Here is a 22,605-nt window from a genome sequence, read left to right as displayed (position 1 = left end):
GACTTGCAATATAATTAATTGGCCGCATCAACTAACACAACATTTTCCCACTCTGTTTACCAGTGAGACTGGTTATGGAATGTGACTAACATGGTCTGAAAGGAGTTTTTATTGTTTAGGCTTTTACTGGGCTGCTCCACTGAAGGTGAAGTGGGCAGAAATCCTCTTTTCAGACAAACTGCTAACAGAAAGAGGAGCTGGATCTGCACGGTTTCCTGTAAGCGATGCTCCCTTTTGTCAACAGCATCGCCTCTCTCAGTTAAGGTGGTGTTAGTTGTGGTGTCAGGCTCTTTTTTTTGTCTCATGCTGGCCCATTTAAGACACACAGATACACAAAATTCTGAAAAATCTAATGTGCAAACACACACACATATGCAAGCACAGTAGAGGGGCCCGGCTCATTGAGTCGATGTAGATGAGTACACGAGGAGCAGATGGAGGTGTTTTTCGGTGTAAGGGGAGATTTTTCTAAACAACTTACTCATTCTGTCCTCTCTCATTGTTGCGTGAAGGTATGAGAAGGTTAGGAAAATAATCCTCGTCTTACTCGCCAGACAATGAGCCTCTGATCTGATTTCAGTCCTGGACCCCAACCCAGGGGAACACATACACAACCACACCCTGCCCACAGAGGAAGACCAAGAAGAGAAAGAAGGGGGGATGCGGGCAGATGTAGCTTTGTCTGGAAGAGAGTATTTATGACTGGACTGTTTTTTGAGGAGGTCCTGACAAGAAAGAGATGGATATGTGACAACTTTTAAACGTACGCTGTTTTCAATTATTATATGTCGCTGGCATAGAGAATTCATTTTCGTCCCAAATGATTTTATTGAAGCTAAGGTACTGTTGCTGTTTTGCCCAGGGCTGGAAACTGCTAGACCTTGTGATACGTTGGTCACAATGAGATAACATGACATTTCTCAATACTTTACTGTACACTAAGCACAGCAACCTAGTTTTTGCAGTTTATTATTCAGTTTTTATTCACTTGAAGATAAAGTAACATCCCTAAGGTCAGTAAAATTGGTTATACTTTGGAGTAAAACATCTGACTCAATTACTCAGGGATATTCAAAGCAGTTCAAGGATTCTGTTTTGGGGGCTTTTTTCAAGAGTATCAAACTCCTGATATGTTATTATATCATCTTCTATTTACAGTTAGAAATATAACAATACTAACTGTCTGTATCTACAAAGTCTACAAAAAGAATATCTTGGAAGGAAAGTCTTACAGTATTACAATGTATGCTGTAAATTTAGCCCCTGCTTTAGTTCTTCATCTGGTGTATTCAAATGTGAGAGAGTGAGAATAAACAACTCCACCTTGGCGAGTGATCCTCCATGAAGTCATGAATGGAATTTAGGGAATAATGCAAACCACCTGCGCTGTGATGTAGCTCCAGCGCAGAAAAACAGAGAGCAGCAAAGGCACTTAACGGAGGGAAAACATTTAGCCAAAGAGCCACAGAGGTGTACACACACGCGTCCCAGAGCTGGGGCCGAGCCTGCTGCTCCATACATCACCATGATGAAGCACTCAGATCAGACCAGAGCCAATCCGTCCTTCATCAATGTGACAGCGGAGGTAGTCGTAGAGAAGGGGCCCCCTGTTCCCCTGCTGCCCAGGCGGAGAACGCAACACGTTGCAACACTCTCTTACATGTCACACTGCCACTCCATCAATCCTGCGCTGGGTGGAAAGAGAAAGCACAGCTCATCAGAGCAGACAAGGCCACACAAACACCTCAGCTGTGCTCCTCAGTGGCAGAACAAGACATTAACACTGCTGTGGTTAGGGGTCTCTGTACCGCCTGTGTGGCTCAGTGGGTAGAGCACAGCATCGGGCACTCAGGCCCAACAGGCAGCAGATTAACCTGTAGTATGTTGAGGGTAAAAACTGGACGATGTTGCCTGCTGACAGCTTCAGCAGTCGGTGCCAGAAAAATGTTGAATGTTTTTGTTGGACGCAGCATGGTTAGGTAGTGGAAAGTAGATCTTTCTAAGAGTGACCCTGGCAACAGCCAGTGGGAATTATGATACAGCTGGAGGGCTGAACAGGAAGAGAATTAATCAGAAGACTCCCAAGTTTGCACACTGTGTAATCAGAAGAAATAAACTTCCTATAAAATTGTTATATATTATATTGTTATTTATATATCTGATGTAATGTCAGAAAAAATAGGCTTTGCAGCGCAGACGTAACCATCAGTGGTGGAAGAAGCATTCAGATTCTTTACTGAAGTAAAAGTGTCCATTCCACTATTCAATTTCACGTCTTTTATTAAAAATCAAACTAAAGTAAAAGCACAAATGTATTATCAGGATTTTACAAAGTACAATAGTAACTATTGCTGTCAAATACTATAATAATATGGAGTAAGAAGTACAATGTTGCTGTCTGAAATGGAGTAGTAGTAGTGGAGTAGAAGTATAAATTTGCATAAAATGTAAATACTCAAGTTAGCTGAACTTACATTCCACCACTGGCAACCATAGTAGGAGTACCATGAAGCAAAAGGCACAGACCACAGATGAATAAGAAAAGACCTTTATTCTCACATGCTCAAGACTGTTCAGTTTAGTCTGACCTGTACTTTCAGTCCCTTTGAGGACTGACCTAACCCTAAATACCTCTGTTACCTGTCTAGCTCAGTCGCTATTTACAGTGCCAGGGGTAGGAGCTGCATTGCCGCAACAGTCACCTGAAATTACTGTGTAGATCCGTATAAAGACGCTTAAAATTAAAGTGTCCATTCACAATGGTAAGCTCTATCTTGTCAGCTCCACAAACACAGCTACTCGATAATGTGTCGCAAATGCTATGACAATATATTACACTGTCAAAGCGTTTTTGTCGCTTGTGATTCCTAAAAGAGCGGGCAGATGGCTCAGAGAATTAGAAAGAGTTGGACCTTCTCGACTGTTTTATGCCAGATGCTTGTGATAAGCAGAGGATGCGATGCAGAGACTGCAGTTAGTGCTCCTTGTCACATATTAAAAACTGTGCATAGTTAATCAAAGGGACCCCCTGAGTGCAGCGCCCATCACATGCTACAGAGTGTGTGTCATACATGTCAATCAACTCTAAGCCCTGTGCCATGAGGAACAAGTGTCTTCCAGCGCCTCCTGAGAGGTGTGTGTGTGCACTCCGGTGGCCATCAATATTAAATTGTGCTCCCATTTCCAGCCCTAAGACTCATTCACTTTGATTCCTGCCATCTTCATTGTGTTGGAAATGTACTGCGCTGGGAGGTTAGGGGAGTGAGGCTTATATATCTTCTCCTCTCCCCCATGTGACCCTAGATTGAGTGGCAGCTCAGTGAGATTGTTATATGGTTAATGGTATGTGTGTGTTTTGGGGGCAGATCCCTGTGCAGCTGAGTCGACCCTGTAACAGTGAGAATGGTTTATTATGTTTCAGATGTGTAAGGATCACTGGGGGATGAAGAGGGCGAGGAGACACTTTTATTCAGCTTTCTGCTTCGATCACACAGGCAGGAAGAGACAAGAAGAAGTGCTAAAGTTCAGGGCATAACTAGCTAACTTTGGTAAAGTGTTGTCATATCCTCCGCAATGCTGTATTCTGACTTCCTGTTTTTAAAACAATAACCTCATGCATGGTCACGGCAATACTCGACTCTGGGAAGGTCAAAGTAGTGTACATGAAAAACAAACAAAGAATGCTAATTACCTCTAATTCCATTTCACGGAAATCATCAGGCTTGGAGTGAAACGAGTGAGGAATCAAATTGCTCACATGCAGCTTGTCGTTTGAATATTTTGCTATGGTTTCACTCAAGTGAGGCAGGAAAGTAAGCAGAGAAATCTGCATAAGTACAACATAAGCTGGGATCTGAAAGCCTGCAGTCACAAGTATGTTGTGCTGAACCGAGCCACCAGGACATGTGTTAGCTTTTTAAGAGGGCGCATTACTTTCTGTTGTCAGCTGGGATTGATTTCAGGACGTTGTCCTGTAGACATTGAAGCCTTTTGCTTGGATACATCTTAATTATTCAATGTATTGTTTATTGCCCTGTGGCACTAATTCACTGTGTCAAACTGAATGTGAAGTTTTTTTATGGCTTCTTATAGTCATTACAGTATTCTTGAATCAGTTACAACTATCTATAATAATATCCTTAAGTCTTTTGTGTTGCCATGCATTAATGATAAAAGTGTTTTCAGACTATCTTTATTGATCAGGCCATTCTCCTCTGTGACCAAATTCATTGCCGAACATGACAGAGTCCCACATGCGTTAAGAGATGATGGGGAAAAATGCAATGTGATGCAATGATCAAAGAAGGCTATGTAATATCATTTCCATAATCGTTAGGCTCCTCCATCGTCTGTCATGGATTTGGGAGTGTTTGATGCTTGGGCAGGTCTCTTAATTAGCCATCCTCACCATCAGCTGTCTGCCGCCCCTTCTGTCTCACAAATTACAGAGTTTGTCGTCGTCGTATGGCCAGAGGACGAAAAAGGAGGGGGGATAACTTTTCCAAGTGGTCCTTTCTGCGTACAAGCAGCACGTCAGCCCACATTTTAGTTTTAATCAGGAAGCAGGGGGAGGGGGTTCGGGTCTGTTCAACAAGTTATAATTTGCATCTGTAAGTTTGCATTCTTTCACACGTCTCATGACTGTCTCTGTGAGTTTGTGCGTGTGATTTATCTGCTCTTCTCTGTTGTGCTAATCCCCAGTCAGGGGAGGCTGCAGCCCTTCGACCTGGAGGCCTAAACGCCCCACTTTAGCCCTCCGATGGGGCCTTCACTCCTGTAATTAGAGAGGTCATCCTTCGCCATGAGTGTATGTGTCAGTGTGTGTGTGTGTGTGTGTGTATGTGTGTGTGTGTGTGTGTGTGTGTGTGTGTATGGGAGTCTGAAGAAACTGATCTTTTTTGTGCAAACTTCTCTGGCTCTGTAGCTGGCAGGAGGGGTTAGCCCTTGGCGAGACCTTTCATTTCCATGCGCTGCACACTCCATTAAAAAGAACGGGGGAATAAGTAAATACACGGCACTCCTCGCACTGGGATTTAGATATACCGCCTCCAAAAAAACAACATCCCACAAGACTTTCGTCAGATGAAGAGAGAAAAGTGATGTTGGAGTTCACGTTTGTGTCTGAGTGTATCTGACTCGTCTGTGTATCAATGCCCAGACTCAAGGGCTAACATGCATCCCTGTCTCCCATTCTCTCCCTGCAGCTCCAACACTTTGTCCTTACACTGAGCACCCATAACTCCCCATCCTCATTCCCCACACGTCGCTCTCTCCTTCGCTCGCGCACCTCACTTCTCCTCTCACCCCGACCTCATTACTCAAATTAGGAGCTCCAGTAATCAGCACGCTGAGCTCCACTCAGCCCCTTAACACACCTCACTCACACTCGGCTCTCCTCATCCCTTTGAGCTCATGCCCTCAGTTCAGTAGCCAATCCAGCACAAGCGGCATGAATATTGCAGAGGTGGTGTGATGTCGGAATGCCCCCTGGTTTTATTCCAATCGCTACGTGTGATTGGAGGAGGGGGAGGTTAGTGACACATGGTGTATGTTGAGACTGATGAAGATCTGAGGTTGATGTGAGGAAGGATGGATATCAAAAAGTGATACCCGTCCAAGACTAAAGACTAAACTCTCCTATAAGTCTTTATTTTGATGAATGTGGTCTGATTCTGTTTGGAAAAGCATACAGAAATACATTTATACACTTTCTTGCCAAGAGTTAGATGTGTAGACTGATACCATTCTCACTGAAGTGTAAAAAATGTCATTTTACTGGGGATTAGCCAAGGTAGTTGTTTCCCAAGTGCTTGTCTTTGAGCTAAGCTAAGTTAGCCGGCAGCTGGCAGTAGCTTCATATTAAGCATACAGACATAAGAGTGGTATCAGTCTTCTCATCCAACTCACGGCAAGAAAGCTAAATAAACATATTTCTCAAAATGCTGAACCTTTCCTTAAAAAAAGTATGAAACCTGAAACTTGCAACTCTATCAGTAATACTTCTCAGTTAGATTTAGCTCTATTAATGTGGCAGCTCTGTCATTAATGCCCCTCTCTTTACTCTCTTCCTCTCTTTTCCCTCTGTTTTCAGGTCCTGGAGCGCCTTTTCCAGAAAGGTTTCAGCGTGGCGGCGTCTTGTGGAGGCGGCGTGGACTCATCCCAGTTCAGCGAGTACGTGTTGTGTCGTGAGGACCGGCGGAGTCTGTCCATCAACACTCCCATCAGGATAAAACAGGAACCCCTGGACTAGAGCATTCTGGGAGAGGGACTGCCAACCACCCACCACCCCCCATACTCCTTCCATCTTCTCACACCACCCCACCCTACCTTCCCCTGCCCCCTCCCTGTCCTAACAGAACCACAACCACCCCCAACATACCGAAGTATTAGCAGAGGCTTGTTAACCTCGCCAGCTCTGCAGAACTCTAAGGGGAATGTAGTACCAAACAAAGGAAAAAAAGCATCAGCAACAAAAGTTTTTGATTATGTTAAATAACGCCCAAAGAATCTGGGACTGTGATGAAAACAACAACGACAAATGGACTCAACAGCAGCTCATTTAAACCATTTTAGCACCGTGACTGGTTGATCTTCTTATGATCCTTCTGGAGTGACACAACCGCCCACTCCCTGATTCCCAATGCACTCCACTCTCCAACACACACACACACACCACCCTTCCTCTCCTCTTTCAGCACATCTGTATCATCCAGTTCTGTGTCTGTATGAGGTCCATTTCTTGTCTGAGTGATGACAAGTCTGGCCTGCTGTGGGACAAGGAAGCGGTGGCAAACAGGGCGCTGTTAAGTATGACAGGAAGAGGACATATTCCCATCTCGCAAGTCCCCCAAAAGGCCCTTATCCCCTAGACCCCGCGACCCTCCTGCCCCATCCCACCTCACTCCACAGGCCTCGCTACAGATGGCGGAGCTTCGCCGAAAACAGCATCGTTTGCCAAACTGATTGTTTATTACAATTTTCATTGTTGTTTCTAAAGTATGTTCTTCTTGCTCCTTTTGCTGTTCTTATCATGACATGGTGTAAACAATTATTATTAATAGGATTATTTTTAATGTCTCTTTTTTCCTTTCTCCAATATGAAGGATGTATGAACGTTGTATTCATTAGGCTTTGAGAGCTTGTGGGGGAGCGTTTCTTGGCAGTAGCTGCAGAAACTCAGATGTCTGCAGGCTATGTGGCTAAAGCGATCTGGCTGGCAATGCATTCAGAGCCGGAAAAAGTCCCATTGTTCAAACAGGGATGGAAGAGAACCTGGATGTTTCGACATTGTTTATAGTCAAATGTGTAGCACACATAAAAAAGTGCTCTGGAGTTTCTGCTTATTAGCTCTAAAACATATCTCGGGTCTCTGATCGGATTCTCTCTCACAAGCACAAACCTTTGTTTGTATTTAGCAGAAGTTTAAGAAAGTTCGTGAATTTGAAATTTGCACAAGCTCTAAGTGTATTGCAGTTTTGTTGAGTTAGAATGTTAAAGACCTGAGGACCAATGTGGAGAGCTGACGTTTACCAGTATGTCTCATGATCAGCAAGAGATGTACTCTAAATGCTTGATTTTTCTTTGCACTTAAACATTTCCTATGGAGCTGTCCTGCCCTGTTCCCACCAAACACTTGTTTGAACCCAGTGACCAGTGCCAAGTCAAGCTGGTTGTCTTCTCATGTTTTAGGAGACAAGAGCATTAAAACATTTAAAACAAGCAGAACTTACAACAGAACAAATACTGTAGGTACCAAAGGAGACAAGGTGCCTATTTTGTTGATTGTACAAACATAAAGACATCATCTCTTTTTACAGTTTATACTGTAGTGAAAGAAAATACAATGCATTATTCAGAACTGTATGAAGGGCACTAACATTTGTTCCTCCGGGCCTCCAGTCCTGACAGTTTTGTTGAGAATAGCTCACAGTACCTTCAGACAAAGTTTGAGAGACAATGTCTTTGTTTGTTTCAATATTGTCACTTCTAAGCCAAGATTATTTCAATGGTTCTTCACATGTATGTATGGCAGAACCCAAAGTGAACTGTACTCCCAGCATCAGCGTGTTATTCACAAAGAGGCGAGTGGGCGGCATTTACTCTGTCCTGCTCTCATTCTTTTGGTCTTATTCTCAACATTTCTGGATCAAAGACAGAAACAAGAAAGGCCAAGTTTTCATGCTTTATATTTGTGTGTAACTTACAGATGCTGTTTCTTCCATTCCAAAAGACTGACAAAAAAAAAAGAAACCCATTCTGATCTTTGCAGGCTCTGGCAGTTGTTTGAGTTGAACTGGGGTTGTTTTTTATAAACTAGTAGTCAATTAAAAATGGGTGGTAGATCTTTTGACCATGTTGTCCTAATATCTGCTCACTCTGGATGGCCACTGATTAAACAAGGCCAATGAGTGGATAAAGATGAGCTCGGTATATGTGTAGCTCCCAGTCCAGCGCACTCCTGCCTGGGGCTCTCTTTCACAATCAAGCCCATCTTTGTTCTGACCTGCCAGTGGCCTGCGCCTTTGCATCCAGTCGCCTCAAAGGGAATGGTCAACCAGGCCTTTCATGTGCCGCGGCATGTTGGGCTCTCCACAGCACTGCTCACCCCCCTCCGCCTCCCCGAAGGCTCCTAGCTCAGTGGTGCCAGTAGAAACTCGGGTTGCACCCCCTGCTGCTGTGTCATCCCCATGCCATGGTTTTCAAAACGCCCTCCTATGCTGTGGCTCACTGGACCACACCGCAACAAACCAAACAAACTGATGAGTCAAATGTGAGCATACTCAGAACATACTGTACAGCCAGGCGACTCCACTCTGCTGCTGATCCAGTTGATGTGAGGTGTGTGGAAACTCATCTGGGTTAGTTGTTGAGGAAACGGGTGTAAAAAAAAAAAGAAAAAAACACACATCTGCAAGATATACTTTTTTCAGGGAGAAAGGAGAGAAGGCAGATTTTCTCACTGGCATTTGGAAATCACAGAAGGCGCTTTTAACAAAGAGCTAAGGGGTCATGCACATACAGTATGAATAAAAACATAAACATCATTCTACACATTAAGTGAGAAAAAGGAACACAAATTGCAGTTTTGGGTTTCTCTGCCTGCAATAAACAAACCCGGGGTGCCCCTTTCAACTGCATATAAAGGGTTAACTACAGAGCTAGACAAACTCGACAGGACTGGAAACTTCACAGACATGTTCACACAGGCCACCCTTTCAGATGAAGTACTGGTCAGTGTTTCAGCCACTTCACATGGCATTCACTCCACCTCTGAGGTGGGTCAGTTGTACAGTTATTGTATATTGAATTATCAGGACTCTGGGTTTTACAGGACCCTCGTGTTTTTAAGAGACCTCTTAGTCCTCTTCACAAAAAGAATGAAAAGAATTCAAAGCATTACATTGTGTACATATGGATTAAGACATTTCAAAGGGTATCATAAGGTGCAAATGTATATTATTTAAAGTGTTTAAAACAATTAGACTGTGGTATTAAAGGGCATGTGTTCATTTACAGTGTCTCCATTTGACTTTTCTTGCATATTTGCGATAATAAAAGGATGTACTGTATATCTGATGTGTCTCATTGATCTCATGTTGTTCCATTAAACTTAAAAAGGCAAGAACAAGGTTAGTTTTAGAAGTTATGTCTAAGTTGCAACATCTCACATTTGCTTGTATTATTGGTGATCAATAAAAGTGTTCATCGCAGATGATGCCAGCTTGAAACATGTAAGTATGTATGTTGTTGTATTCAGTAATTTGATCTCTGTGTCCTGTAAGTGAACCGATGAAACCTGATAAATCTCCCCAGCCTTCTGTACGCAAGCATATGTGGACTCGATCATTTTTGCAAAGGGGGAAGGTCGTCTTCAGGGCTGAATTCAGATCAGCAGTCTACAGCTCCAGAGGGACTGGGGAATAGGCCAGGATCTTGAAAAAACCAATATGCTCCCAAACCCCAATATTTTACACTGCGTTAAACAGTTTGGTCTTTTCGAAAATGCTTCTGCTTAATTAGCAGTAGAAACCTAGGGGGACGAGCAGCAGCGCTTGACTCAGTTTGTACTTAGCATGTGCAATGTTAAAAATGGAAATGAAGCAGGCTGAATTAGTAGTTGACTTTGGTAAAACTGTCTTGCAAAAAATAACAGCTTATTTTTCATTTTAAAGAGTAAGGAATGAAGAGAGGGAAACATATTGCTTAATTATTCATTCATTTTAGAGTAAAATGTACATGTTTTAATTCCTGTTACGACTCCTACGGTACCTACAGACATTTTAAAGTGTATGCTGTAAGAATAAAACAAAAGAAGAAATGGACAAAGTCAGCGTCTCCTCAGTTTAGTAAACAGCTTATTTATTCCTTTACAAAATAGGTACAAATACATAAGTATTGTTTTTTCACACAAACAAGAAATTTTCAAGATATGTACAAGAGTTTACCAAAAATAACGTGGTTCTAATAAACACATAGTTTTGTAAACAATATTTACAAATCATCCTTACACTGAAATGTTATTTCCTCCGCTGTTTACATGAGTTATATTGTTCTAATATTTTGGCTAAAAAGCTGTAGTAGTAGTAGAAATGTCCTCCTGTGAAACAACCAGAAAACCATAGAAATCACTAATAAAATCATCTGAAATCATCACAATAGATATTGTTGTGCTTGTTTTTAAAACATGGTATTTTGGAGATAAAATTTATGAAAAATGTGTTAAGCATAAAAGCCAATCCAAAAAAATAAACAAAAGAAAAAAAAGAATATATATTAATTGTTAAAAATAAGTCTCTCTTGACAGAAGTTGGCAATACTGTTTACTACTTAAAAGAGTCATTTCTTTGCTATAATACAGTGACAGCTTTCAGTTGTCACGTAAAATAGATATAAAAAAAAGTGCTGTCAAAATGTACAATGCACAACAATTGTCACCCATATTTAAATAAATTTCAATATGACAAGAAAAGCTGCATAGAGGCCAAGATATTTAGTTAAATAGAAAAAACATAATGGACAATATTACATAACACAATAAGGATTTGTAAAAAATAAAATAAAATAATTACAAGGCGACAATGCAATACAACATGTAAAATCAGGCGTTTTGTCCCATTACTCTCTCAATCAGTAATACAAAAATAGAAACAAAAAATGGAAATTGATTTTAGGCTGGAATCAACTGTTTCCTTCTACAGTTAAACATTTCTTTACAGCTGTGATATTTCATTTAGGATCAAAATACAAACAAGTATAAGTGTTGTGCACTAAACCGCTTTATGGAATACCTTTGTCATTCAGTCAACACCAAAGTAGGTGGGGGGGTGGGGGGGCTAAAAGTTTAAAATGTAATTTTTTCAAACGTCATTAATGTGCAGAGAGGACAGTGACAGGAAAAGATAAAGGAATGTCTGTTTTGATCCGAGGTTTCTCTCTCCCCAGTCACCACCCCTCCCACAACACTGGCCTCTCTGAACTAAACTTACCTTCTCAACCAAATAAGTTTTGGAAGAAGTGGTGAGCATGATAGTAGACAACTTACAAACATCTAGTCATAAAAACAATGTTCACATTATTTGTGGGTAAAACCAAGTACTGAATCACTCAACAAGGTTGACCAATCAGAAACTGCTGTCATAGTGCGACCATGGTTTTGTTTAATGACCTTTGGGGTCATGGGGACCTGTAACAAATACTCTACAGGTGAACAGAATAAACAGTCTAATTTTGACTCATTCAAAGCACATGGTTTGACAAAACATCAGGTTTCATAATATTGACACATGGGTTATTCCTTTTCTTACAAAGCTTACATGTGATAAAAATATACATGCTGTAAAATAATTCAAAAAGAACTATTTACACACACAGTAAGGAAATTGAACATGATGCTGTTATTTGGAATCATAATGTTTCAAAATGATGTCGGTATAGAAATCAGTAAAGTCTCTCATTTATTGAGTTCAGCTAAACTACATTCATTGAACTATGTTCAACAAATAGTTCGTGGAAAATATCGTAGGCTGTATCGAGGTGTGAACATAATTCTCTTCGCCAAAATAATTCATACATTGAGGTGATTCATTGAAGCTACTGCCAACAACGTCAAATAAATAGCAAGTTCTGGGTCAAGTCCTGCGACACAAAAACCACTTTGTTCCCTTAACAAGTTCAACGCAAAGAATTTGATATGGCCTTTAAACTGAATGATCTAACTACACACCGTGAATCTAAACAGAGAAGACACGGAACAACTGTTTTGTTTTTGTACATTTTTGTTTTTCTCTCTCTCTCTCCCTCTCTCTCTTCTTATTAAAAGCTACATCAAACGTCACTACAGTACATATGGAGACACAGAACTGAAACATTAGACCTGATCTGAAGGCACGTGGCTGGGAAGGAGGAGGAGGAGGAGGAGGTTGAGGTGGGCGCTGAGCGGAGCAGAAGCTACTTGAGCAGGGCACGGTAAAGGAGGAGGGAGTGGGTGGTCTCTCTCTCCTGCTCCATGTAGAAAATTAAGTCCCTGAGGTTGACACGAGTGATGCGTTGCCGCGTGTACTGGCGCGATGAGGTGGACGGGGTGGAGGAGCTGGCCAGTGAGCCCGCCGTGCTGCCTGAAACCTGGAGACAAGGGAGAGGTCAAAAGGTGAGATGGATGACTTCACACCGGAACGGCCACATTTTACATTTCTAAATGTTTTTCAAGGGTTGATATTGCCTTCAAAAATAACATGAGAAAAATTCAACCTATTTCCAGTTTGTTTCCAACAGCAGAGGCAGCGCTGCGCTTGGAATAACCAGATCACCCAGGTTGCTATCGTGAACAGCAGTATTTCCAGGGTCTGAGCATACGCATCACTTATAAAAATTAAAACTGCATTAACAAAATGTCAACAAGGGAAGAGATTTAAAACTGGTTTACTCAAACTATCTGGGAAGTTCAGTGCAGAATAACAGCAGCGATGAGCACCAAAGATGTCTGCATTTCAAAAAATAGCATTATGGATTTTACTGTGCTTAAAGGTGGTCATTGATATTACATTCTACAGCAGTACGTAACTGTTCATGTAATCTCAAATATCACAACATTTAAAGTCATGCATACTGGGACCTAGCAACGTGTAGCCACGCTAGTGGCATGGCTCTAAGGATAGGATTGTCGCTCAGAATGACATCAGATGGATTCCCATCGTCCCCATGATCCCTAATGACTTTGCTGACTTTTCCTCTGGCTCAACCATGAGGTTGACATTTGTGGTTTTGAGTGAAATGTCTGGACATCTATTAGATGGATTGTCATGAAATGAAGCACAGACATTAACACAGGATGAACTGTAATAAGTCTGGTCCTCTGTTAACTTTTCATTCACAGTAGCGCCACCATCCGGTCAAATTTTTAATTTGTCTAATATTTTGATTAATGACCTCCAAAACTAATCCCACTCCCATCAGTCTACTGTACTTTGTGTTTAGTGTTAACTATACCATGTTAGAGTGCTAATAAGCAAAACTAAGAGGGTGAACATGGTAAACATTATACCTGCTTCGGATTAGCATGTTAGCATTTGGCTCAAAACATCGCTGTATCTAAGTACAGGCTCACAGAGTCGCTAGCATGTCAGTGGACTCATTATCTTGTTTCTGTCCAGTTCTTCCAAACATGGAGATGATGAAACTGATTTTCTGTACACTTCCAAAGCTGTGTAGACATCTTGAAACTAATCAGGGGACAGGAGGGAATATTCTAGCCTTGAGCTTTCAAACCTGCAAAGGTGCTTGATATTAATCAACAGCAGCCATCAACACTGCTATAGTGACCTTCAGATACAGGCTGATCCCACTGCACTCCAATTGCTTGAGTGTACTGATTTCATTGAGGAAGTGCATTTATGTATCAGGCTTAGGTGAGCTGAAAATAAAACCATTGTGCTCTTTATTAGAAACATTTTTTGGGGGTTTCAATTACTATTTTCTATGTGTGTTTTGCATTTTCTGTTTCAGGGAATTTGTCCTCAGTTTGTCTTTAGTGAAGAAAAAAAGTCTTTGTCTCTGTGGTGCAGTCAAAGGGTTAGTTTCCATGGTGAAACGTAGTACCAGTTCAGAAGTAAGCAATACTATGTTTCCCATGTCCAATAAATGAAGTAATTGTTGTTGAATGGCTAACACACTGACAGTATCAATAGTATGGAATGTGGCCTCTAAGCATGTGTACACCTCCAATTAAGAAAAATAATCCCTCTTGCAGAGCACGAATGAGATCAAAAAGACGCACTAACAATGTCCAGATCTTCAGGTGCAGCAGAGTTTTTTTGTTGAACTAGCAAAACACAAGTCTGAGGGAAACATTGGCAACGTTCTCCGACGGCACGGGAAACCATCAGTTTTATTTGTGTGCTCTATGGCTCTTTACATTGCCCTGGATATGAACAGATTTTCTCTGTAAATGAACAATGCTGCTGACATAGATCTGAGCTGACGTCTCACTCTGAAATGGAGCCCTTGTTGTTTGTATTTGATCCAGGAAAAATGAGAACGATAAAAAAGGGAGTGTATACAGAGGCCGATACAAATCAAGAGATGCATTTACATTTGGAAATGAGAAACACTGGGAAACAAATCCAGCAAGTGCCCACTTGAACCTAGCCAGAGAGAAATAAGACAGACATTTCAGTCAGGAACACCCTCTCACAATTACATTGATTGCACCACTCTGTAAACACACAGTACAGACAGGCCTTAATTGCAAACATATGATGGGTATGAATTTACAAGAACCAAACCAAAGTCCCTCCAGCACCCGCTCCCTCATAGTTGTCTTTGTGTACACTGTATGATGGTGCTTTGTCTCAAATTTCCCTCAGTACACTCTCTGACCCCTGGACGCTGGATGGTGAGTGAGGGTAGCCAGGCTACCTTTTTCGCCAACTTCTACCACCAACCACATCTACTGTCTCTGGAATGCCCGGACAGTGTGTGTCCGGCCAGTGTTAATGAGAAAATTATTTTCTTCACTGTATAATCAAATAGATTCTTGTTGGCATATGATATTAATACAGGTGATTTTTCCAACAAAATTCACATTGTGTGCAAAATTAGCTTTCATGTGTCGGCTCCGGACATGACAAAATATCACAACTAACCTTAACCCCGTCTGAGTTATGTTTAAAAAAACAAATAAATTAAATCAACTTCATGCTATGTAGGACAGCACGAGATGTCTGTGCGTGGAAGTAATATAGAAAAATAAAGAGCTGTACCTCCAGTTACTTAGAGCTTCCCGAGCTTCATCATGTCCAACAAACTGCAACTCCAAAAGTACACAACAATTATACATATATATCTTTTCATGTAGCCTTAATTACGGCAACTGACTCTTGAAAATGAGGACACTTGGCAGTTGACGCAGTTGTTGTGTGTGTAGTAATAAAACAAAAAGATAAGCTACTGGCATAAACAGTAAACATAGTAGTTCAACTGAATGGTCTGAGAGGAGACTGCTGATGTTGGATTCTCAGTTTGAATTATTACCCAGTCTGGCACTGGTATTTGGTTAGTAATGACATGCTGGGAGGGCTACAGGTCAAGGCGCAAGTGGGTACAGCCAGCTCCCTGGCAGCCCGAGGCTCATCAGACCCTCACTTTGGGGAACGACCCCCGTCTAATCAGGGCAATCATGGCTGACCACATGTGAAAGATAGGCCTGCCTACTGCCATGCCAATTACTGCCACTCACATGTAAGCCCAGCGACAGGGCCACAGATTTTACCAATCAAAGCCATCCATCCACCTGGATGGACGGGCAGCGGTAGCCACAGGCAGTCGGTGCTGGGGTGGTGCCTCGGACGCAGTGGTTGATGGTGGGGAGGAGGGAGACAGCGAGTACAGCCAGACATCGCTGCTCAGGTAGTGTGCCACAGCTCCCAGAATGCTTTATTCCCTTCAGGGACAGGGGCAGCCATAAGTGATCCAAATACAGGCAGAAAGGTCAGTGCTTGTCCAGGAATTCACTCAACGCAGCTTCTCCTCTCCCCTCTGTCTTTATATGCCCTCCACGTGCCAGCAAACCAAACACCGGTATGTTGTTGTCGGTATCTATGGAGACCGATCCCTCTCTCCAGTACACGCAGGAAATCATGTTGCGGAGGAGGGAGTGGGGATGGGAGGGGTAAACACCAACACTAAACAAAGCAGATGGCTGAGTGTCAGTTAAAAAGGAAAGCGAGACATCAACAACCACGCTTTCCCTGTCGCCAGCAATTACACAGTAATTGTGTCTGAAATTCAATGAAAAACAAAATGGCAGGCTTTGTAAGGTCACGGTGGATGAAAAGAAAAAGTGAGAAGAAGAGAAAAAGCAGGAGAGCAGAGGCACAGAGAGAGAGAGAGAGGGGGAGAGCAAAACTGAAAGTCTCAAAATCAGCTTGGCCAAGAAAGATCCATGAGGCAAAAAACAGCATCTGTCATTTTATCTGTGATGGGCGCTTGGAGGCATTATGTCATATGACATATCCATCGTACAGAGTGCGCAGGGATACTTCGATACATCTCTTCAGACATTTGACTTGTTTGGAGCGGGGGACAGAGAGAAAAACAGAGAGAGAGAGAGAGAGAGAGAGAGACAGAGCAGTGGATAGAACCTGAGGGAGAGGAGAGGAGAGGAGAGGAGAAGAGAAGAGGGGAGAAGGAGCTTGTCTGTAATAAGGCCTCTATGCTGGCTCTGGTCTTCAGCCACATTGTGTTGACATACATGACAACGTGCCAATGGGCCAGACACATGATTTTACACCATTTCACCCTTCCATGATTCCCCCCCCCACACACACACAGACACACACACACAGACACACACAGACATGCTCATGCATACAAGAGCAGAAGGAGTCTAAGTGTGCTTGTGTAGCTAGCAATTAGTATTAAGGGAGTGCAGTACGTGGAAAACAACACAATAGAATATAAGACTAAAGGAAAAACAGAAATACATGACAAATTTCACCCATTCTGACACAAGATTCCTTGTGTGCAGAAACTACATAAGATTTATAAATGCTCCAACCATGTGAGTACTGCCACTTTAGCACTGTTACCTATGAATGATGAACCTTGCCAATATGCCAAAAACCACCAAACCCATATGTTCCTACTAAAGAAGTCACTCTGCTACTGCTAACAAATACTTGAAAAAGGCAAAGCGATTTCCTTAAAACAGCAGGGAGTTTTTAGCAGATGTTATGAAAATAGGAGTAAAAGTTTATTTGTTCGGGACTATTTTCACCCACAGGTTAATAAACATCTGATGCTATCGGTGTGGAAAATTTTGTGTAATATTAACTTTATTTATATTGCGCCTTTTAATAGCAGACGTCACAAAGTGCTTCAAAAGTCCATAGTCAAAACTGCAGGTCACACTGTTCCCATACACATCAATACAAAAAGAAATGGCAGCAAATGTATGAAGAACATTACACAGACTCAGAACTACCCTTTGAATAATGACATCTTGAACCTCTATGTGCTGTTGTGTGTTAACTGAATGACTGGGCAGCCATGTTTAAGACATTTGAGACAGCTACAGAGAAAACCAGATTTTTTTAATAGAAGTTAGCAGGTCACACTTTCATGTTCTCAGCCCTCCAATGACCAGCAACACTCACTTCAAGCTAGAGAAGACTAAAATGAATTCCCATTTTGCTAAATTTACTTTTGATTAATAATGTATGTTTTTACCCTCTCTCTCTCTCTTTCTCCCTCTCTCTCCCTGTTTTTGACTCCCTGTCTCCCATTGTGCAGTGGCAGCAGCGATGCTTGTAGGTGTCTTGAGGAATTTACATTCAGTCCTTTATTGTCTGAGAAGGGAAAGTGGGGGTGGGGCAGGAGCGGTGGAAGGGTTCTTGCTGATCTGTGGCTTTGAACCCTGAGTGGCACCTGTGCCTTGATGCCGGAGCCAATATTGGATTTGGCCCAGGTCACACCTTAGGGCGGTGGGTTAATGGTCCACTTTGCCAGGCACACAGAGCTGCTCGGCCCTGCACTGGCCAACCTGCTGTCTCAGCACTCCACACAGCAGAAGTTGCAGACGGGGGCTACTAAAAGAACACACACACACACACACACACACACATCTACACACACACTCACATGTACTGTATGTACCGGTATGTGATGACATCCTGTCTAACATACTGTGTTAACTAAAACTGGTGGAGAAACATTGCTCAGCAGTCATGTTGAACGATAAAGACTAGCCCCATGTTGGTTGTGAAATAGATAAGCTGTTCATGATGCAACATTACTCTATTGTTGTTATTACTTTGATGCCGAAAAATCCGTTTAAACTCTGATGTCTACGCTTCAGGCAAAGAGGACATATATAGCACAACAGAGAGAGACTGTTGACAAACTAAACAAAGAAGTGAAGCAAATGCTGAACCAGGTGGTGTTTTTTTAAGTTGAAGCCAGGGTGGAAATTAACCGCACTCAACACTCGTCAAATATTGATGCATTTTCTGTACGATGCTGGCCACTGCGGCAGGTAGCCAGGCCTGATTTGGTGGCCTAGTTGCAAGTGCAAAAGGGTGAGTAGAACCTCTAAAGTGGCTTGCAGGTACTCAAGTACTCCTGATGGGCCTCGCCTCACTGACAGAGTGGCTTACATGCTGGATGACTGAAGGACTCGCTGATTTGCTGACTGACGGACTAACTAAAGAACTGGCTGTTTGGCAGACTGGCTGAGGGCCTGACTGACTCACTGACTGGCTGACTAATTTACTGACTGAAAGACTGACTGAATGACTGCCTGGTTGACTGACTATGCGCCAGGAAGCAAAGCTTTCCCACATGTTCCCTTCCACGCCGCATTTCAGCTGGGGAACGCTGCCTCGTCCCTTCACAGTGTTTACAGTGTGGAGCCCAGCCGTGGGAGTGCAGCCCTGCTTCATCTCCACACTCGGCCTGAAACGCCTCTCCTACGGCCGCCATTAATCAGCAACAGAGACTTTCTCTCTCCCTCTCTCGCCTCTCCTTTTTCTCGCTCCTCTACGCCCACAGAAATGCTGGATGAGGCCATTTTGAAAGAGTTAACAGATGTCGGCTGATTTGCCCCGGGCTTTCTGACATTGCCCGAGTGATGTATTTGATGTGGAGTTTATTCAGCTCTAATAAACGTATAAAGAATTAGAATAATAATTCACAGATGCACATACCCAGATTATATGCTGGAGCCTCTCTTTGAAGCAGACATGCAGCCAAGATTAACAGAACCAGGGGAGAGGATGAAAAGGGTTTTGGTTCAGCCCACTGATAATCAGAAAGGTCAGGATGGACTAATACCACAGCTTTATGTTCATGCACCGACACAGACGGCCTTTGTTCCTATCACAGGTTCCTCTTCTGTGAAACGCCTGAACAAGAGGCTGGAATTGTCACTGAGCTTTTTAAAAAATGGAGCAGAGTAAACCACATTTGCCATATCTGGTTTTTTTTAGTCTTGTCTTATACATGCTTTTGTTAATTTGTCTTTTTGTGTACAGCAGAAAGAAAAACGGGAAAAATACAAAGGGATAAGAGTGAGGTCTAGCATTCTGATCATGGCAAAAAAATGAGGGAATTACTTTCAAAACAAACAACTTCCATTTGCTTCACAGCTAAAGAACAACAAATCTCAAAAATGGCCAGTTGCAGAGCATCTTAATACCCACATAAACCATAAAAACAGCTACACAGCTCCATGGCAATGCATAGCAACCGTGCAGAATTTCAGTCAAGGAGAAAGAAGGCAAAAAAACACCTTATTACTTCTAACTCCTGCAAGCCATTTTGGTCTCCAAAGGTTTTAGAGCGCCGCAGGCCATGTGTCTGCAGTGTTTCGGGAAATGACTTGCCTTCGCACGAACACTGCTATGTTCTGCAGCACTGCTGCCCCCAGCATCCCCGCTCAATTTCTGTTTAACCCCTTCCTGCCTTTCCTCACACTGACTCACTGCAACAGAGAGCTCACACCCAGCACAATACTGTCACATTGTTCAGCCTCCCACAAACCAAGGCAAATCAGACCAGCTTTTTCACGAGCTAACACATTAACTCCACGTCTAATTTGGCTACTTAAGCATGTGATGGCTCTTAACAAACATGGTGCAGGAAAGGCGTAAGGTTATATGGGGCAGAGAAAGATGGAGCACAAAGCCCCTTCACCATTCCACTTGATCTACTACAATGTGCGACACAGTTTGCACACTTGAGTGTGTATCAACGGTGGATTAAATCTGCAAACTCGTTGACACAACACATAATTAAAACATCTTGCTCGAGGTCAGGAATTTTCTAATTAGTAGTGTACTGACAAAGCTGCAATTCCATCGCCCTGAGTTTCAAAGTCCACAGGTTACTGCTAAGATGAAAGCTGACCCTGGAGCACAATTCTGCAGGGCTGCTCATACAATTCCTCAGAAGACAGTCACAGGGTCACCAAGCTAAACAGTGTGCTGCACCCGGAACCTCGCTTCCAAACAAAGAACTTCAAACTTTCCTGCCTGGAAACACAATCATGGCACCCCCCCTTTCTTTCTTTTCAACCTGAGAGAAACAAAAGATTGCGTGAAGGCAAGCAGATGAAGAAACCATAACATTGTTTTTAATCTATTTAATTAAAATGCTCTAAGCCTGGCTAGCTGAACAACTTGTTAAACACTACAAAGGCTTTATTAGCTCGGTCTTTGTATCTTATGTTTGCAACACCATAGGACAGTGTGGTAATAACTTATATACTCACATATTGGTTATTATTATCGAAGGACAGCACAACAGCAGTAGCAGTCCAGATTATAATTTATATTCATTTATAATAAGTTATTGAGATATATAAATCAGCTTTATTTGTCTGAAGATCAGAATCCAGTCAATAATCCTCCACAAACTGTGTGTCTCTGTTGTTTTCTATGGAGAGAGCAAAAGTAACTGAGAAATCGCTAACAGCTTGCCAGATAACCTGGACAATTAACACAGGCCAAGTATCTTTGGCTACATAAAGTATCAGAAGTAGAACTTTTTCAACATTAAATATTCAAGGCGTTTCATATATAAAATGAACCCAATTAGAGTTAAAATAGGAGAAGTGTAATGAGTCTCAAGTCAGAATGCTTGTCTTCAGAACTATTCGCTAATGAGCCCTTGTTGGTTTTGCAGACTTTACTTTCAATGGTGTGGCACTGTCATTTCTGCTGGTTTTTAATTTTTAATTCAAGTTGAATGAGAGGGTGGTGACTGAGTTAATAATCAAGGCACCGGGGTGTTTTGCAGCCGATGGATAGCTGGGAGAAGTTGCCAAATGAGGCTTGTGGTCCGCCCTTTGATGTCTTTGCGAAACGTTCCAAATAGGAACAACCAGTTAACAAAGGCCTATCAGTTCAGAGTGGTATCGAACATAAATGACCACACTAAGGGGAACGCATCCTGCAAATGGCCTAATTAGGGAAAAGAGTAGGCTAGCAAAATAGCATGGCACTGAATAACACAGAATACGAGCACTAACAGACGCTGACTTGAGGATGAGATGAGAGACCGAAAGGCAGCACGCCGCTCTGCAGACATGTGCTGTATGCCGAACTGTCAGTCTTCACATAAATCCTCATATGAGCAGTGAGACATTTCACTTACAAGAAAAGGAACGCACCAAGGGGCCACAGTAGATATGTAGATGGAGGAGATTAGAAAGCACATTAACAGCGGAGGTTCCCACTATGAAATGGTCCTTGATCTCAAACTGACATAAATGGGGCCATTTTTGACATCATTTAGCCATCACAGGCTCAGTTCCAGCGCCGCTGTCACTGGTCCCTGTGCACCTGATGTGACGCCTGCTAAGTATGAGAGGCAGGAAAACGGCTGTCTGAAGAGCAGGTCTGATTAAAATCCAGGCTCTTCTGGGGAAAGAGTAGAGTCATGTTTTATATAGATGGCCCAGAAAGACGAGTGGAAACTTTACTGGAGGATTATTTTTTTTTAGAGCATTTGTGACCCCCTGTGACATTGTTTTTCATCCAAAGAGCTGCCAGGGTGAGAGGCTCCGAGAGTTTTTATAGCGACTCAGAAATCAATGTTTCCTTTACCATTTTGGGCACTTGGATATGTCAATTCAACTTTAAAATAAAAATATACTGCTTACACACTACTACTATTAGTTCTGATGATAAATATAAAATGTACATGGAAGTCAAACTGATTCCACAGTATGGTACATTTGGCACTACAGTATCAAAATTATAATAATATATATAAACTGTCAGTTAGCAGTCTAGGTGGCTTGGGGGGTATAATGGCAGGCAGCATCACAAAATTTGGACTCAGTTAAGGAGTTCCTCATTATAGTTTTTCTGGCACTTTCCTGGAGGCCTCATTCCTCCCATCAGGTTCCTCTTCCACAGGCCCAGAAGGCTTTTTTCCTACCTGCACAGCATTTTGGCAACCTGCTTTATTATGCCACATACAACAGCATCATTTTCCAGGCAGCTGTGTGTGTGTATGCGTGTGTATATAACGCTTATCTACATATTGACTTGGTTTAAATCCACACCCTTGTCTGCCATAATAATTACACATCTTGTAAAAGGAAGT

The 22,605-nt window shown here is 42.3% G+C and overlaps 2 protein-coding genes across 8 annotated transcripts in view; one reads left to right on the top strand and one right to left on the bottom strand.

The window, feature by feature from the left end:
* LOC127351920 (BTB/POZ domain-containing protein kctd15) overlaps positions 1-9,728 on the top strand; it is a 28,224-nt gene extending 18,496 nt beyond the window's left edge. For all 4 annotated transcript variants that reach the window (XM_051379925.1, XM_051379927.1, XM_051379926.1 and 1 more), the window contains exon 5: positions 6,092-9,728. In XM_051379925.1, the coding sequence (XP_051235885.1) occupies positions 6,092-6,250 (159 nt within the window). In that variant the 3' untranslated portion in view covers positions 6,251-9,728. The remainder of the gene's footprint in view (positions 1-6,091) is intronic.
* A 610-nt stretch (positions 9,729-10,338) lies between these two features.
* The window catches only part of LOC127351912 (transcription initiation factor TFIID subunit 4), an 81,469-nt gene continuing 69,202 nt past the window's right edge, over positions 10,339-22,605 (bottom strand). For all 4 annotated transcript variants that reach the window (XM_051379905.1, XM_051379906.1, XM_051379907.1 and 1 more), the window contains one exon: positions 10,339-12,621. In XM_051379905.1, the coding sequence (XP_051235865.1) occupies positions 12,448-12,621 (174 nt within the window). In that variant the 3' untranslated portion in view covers positions 10,339-12,447. The remainder of the gene's footprint in view (positions 12,622-22,605) is intronic.

Source organism: Dicentrarchus labrax, unplaced genomic scaffold (genome assembly GCF_905237075.1).
Source record: "Dicentrarchus labrax unplaced genomic scaffold, dlabrax2021, whole genome shotgun sequence".
Classification (NCBI taxonomy): domain Eukaryota; kingdom Metazoa; phylum Chordata; class Actinopteri; family Moronidae; genus Dicentrarchus; species Dicentrarchus labrax.
This window is presented reverse-complemented; position numbering and strand designations above follow the sequence as displayed.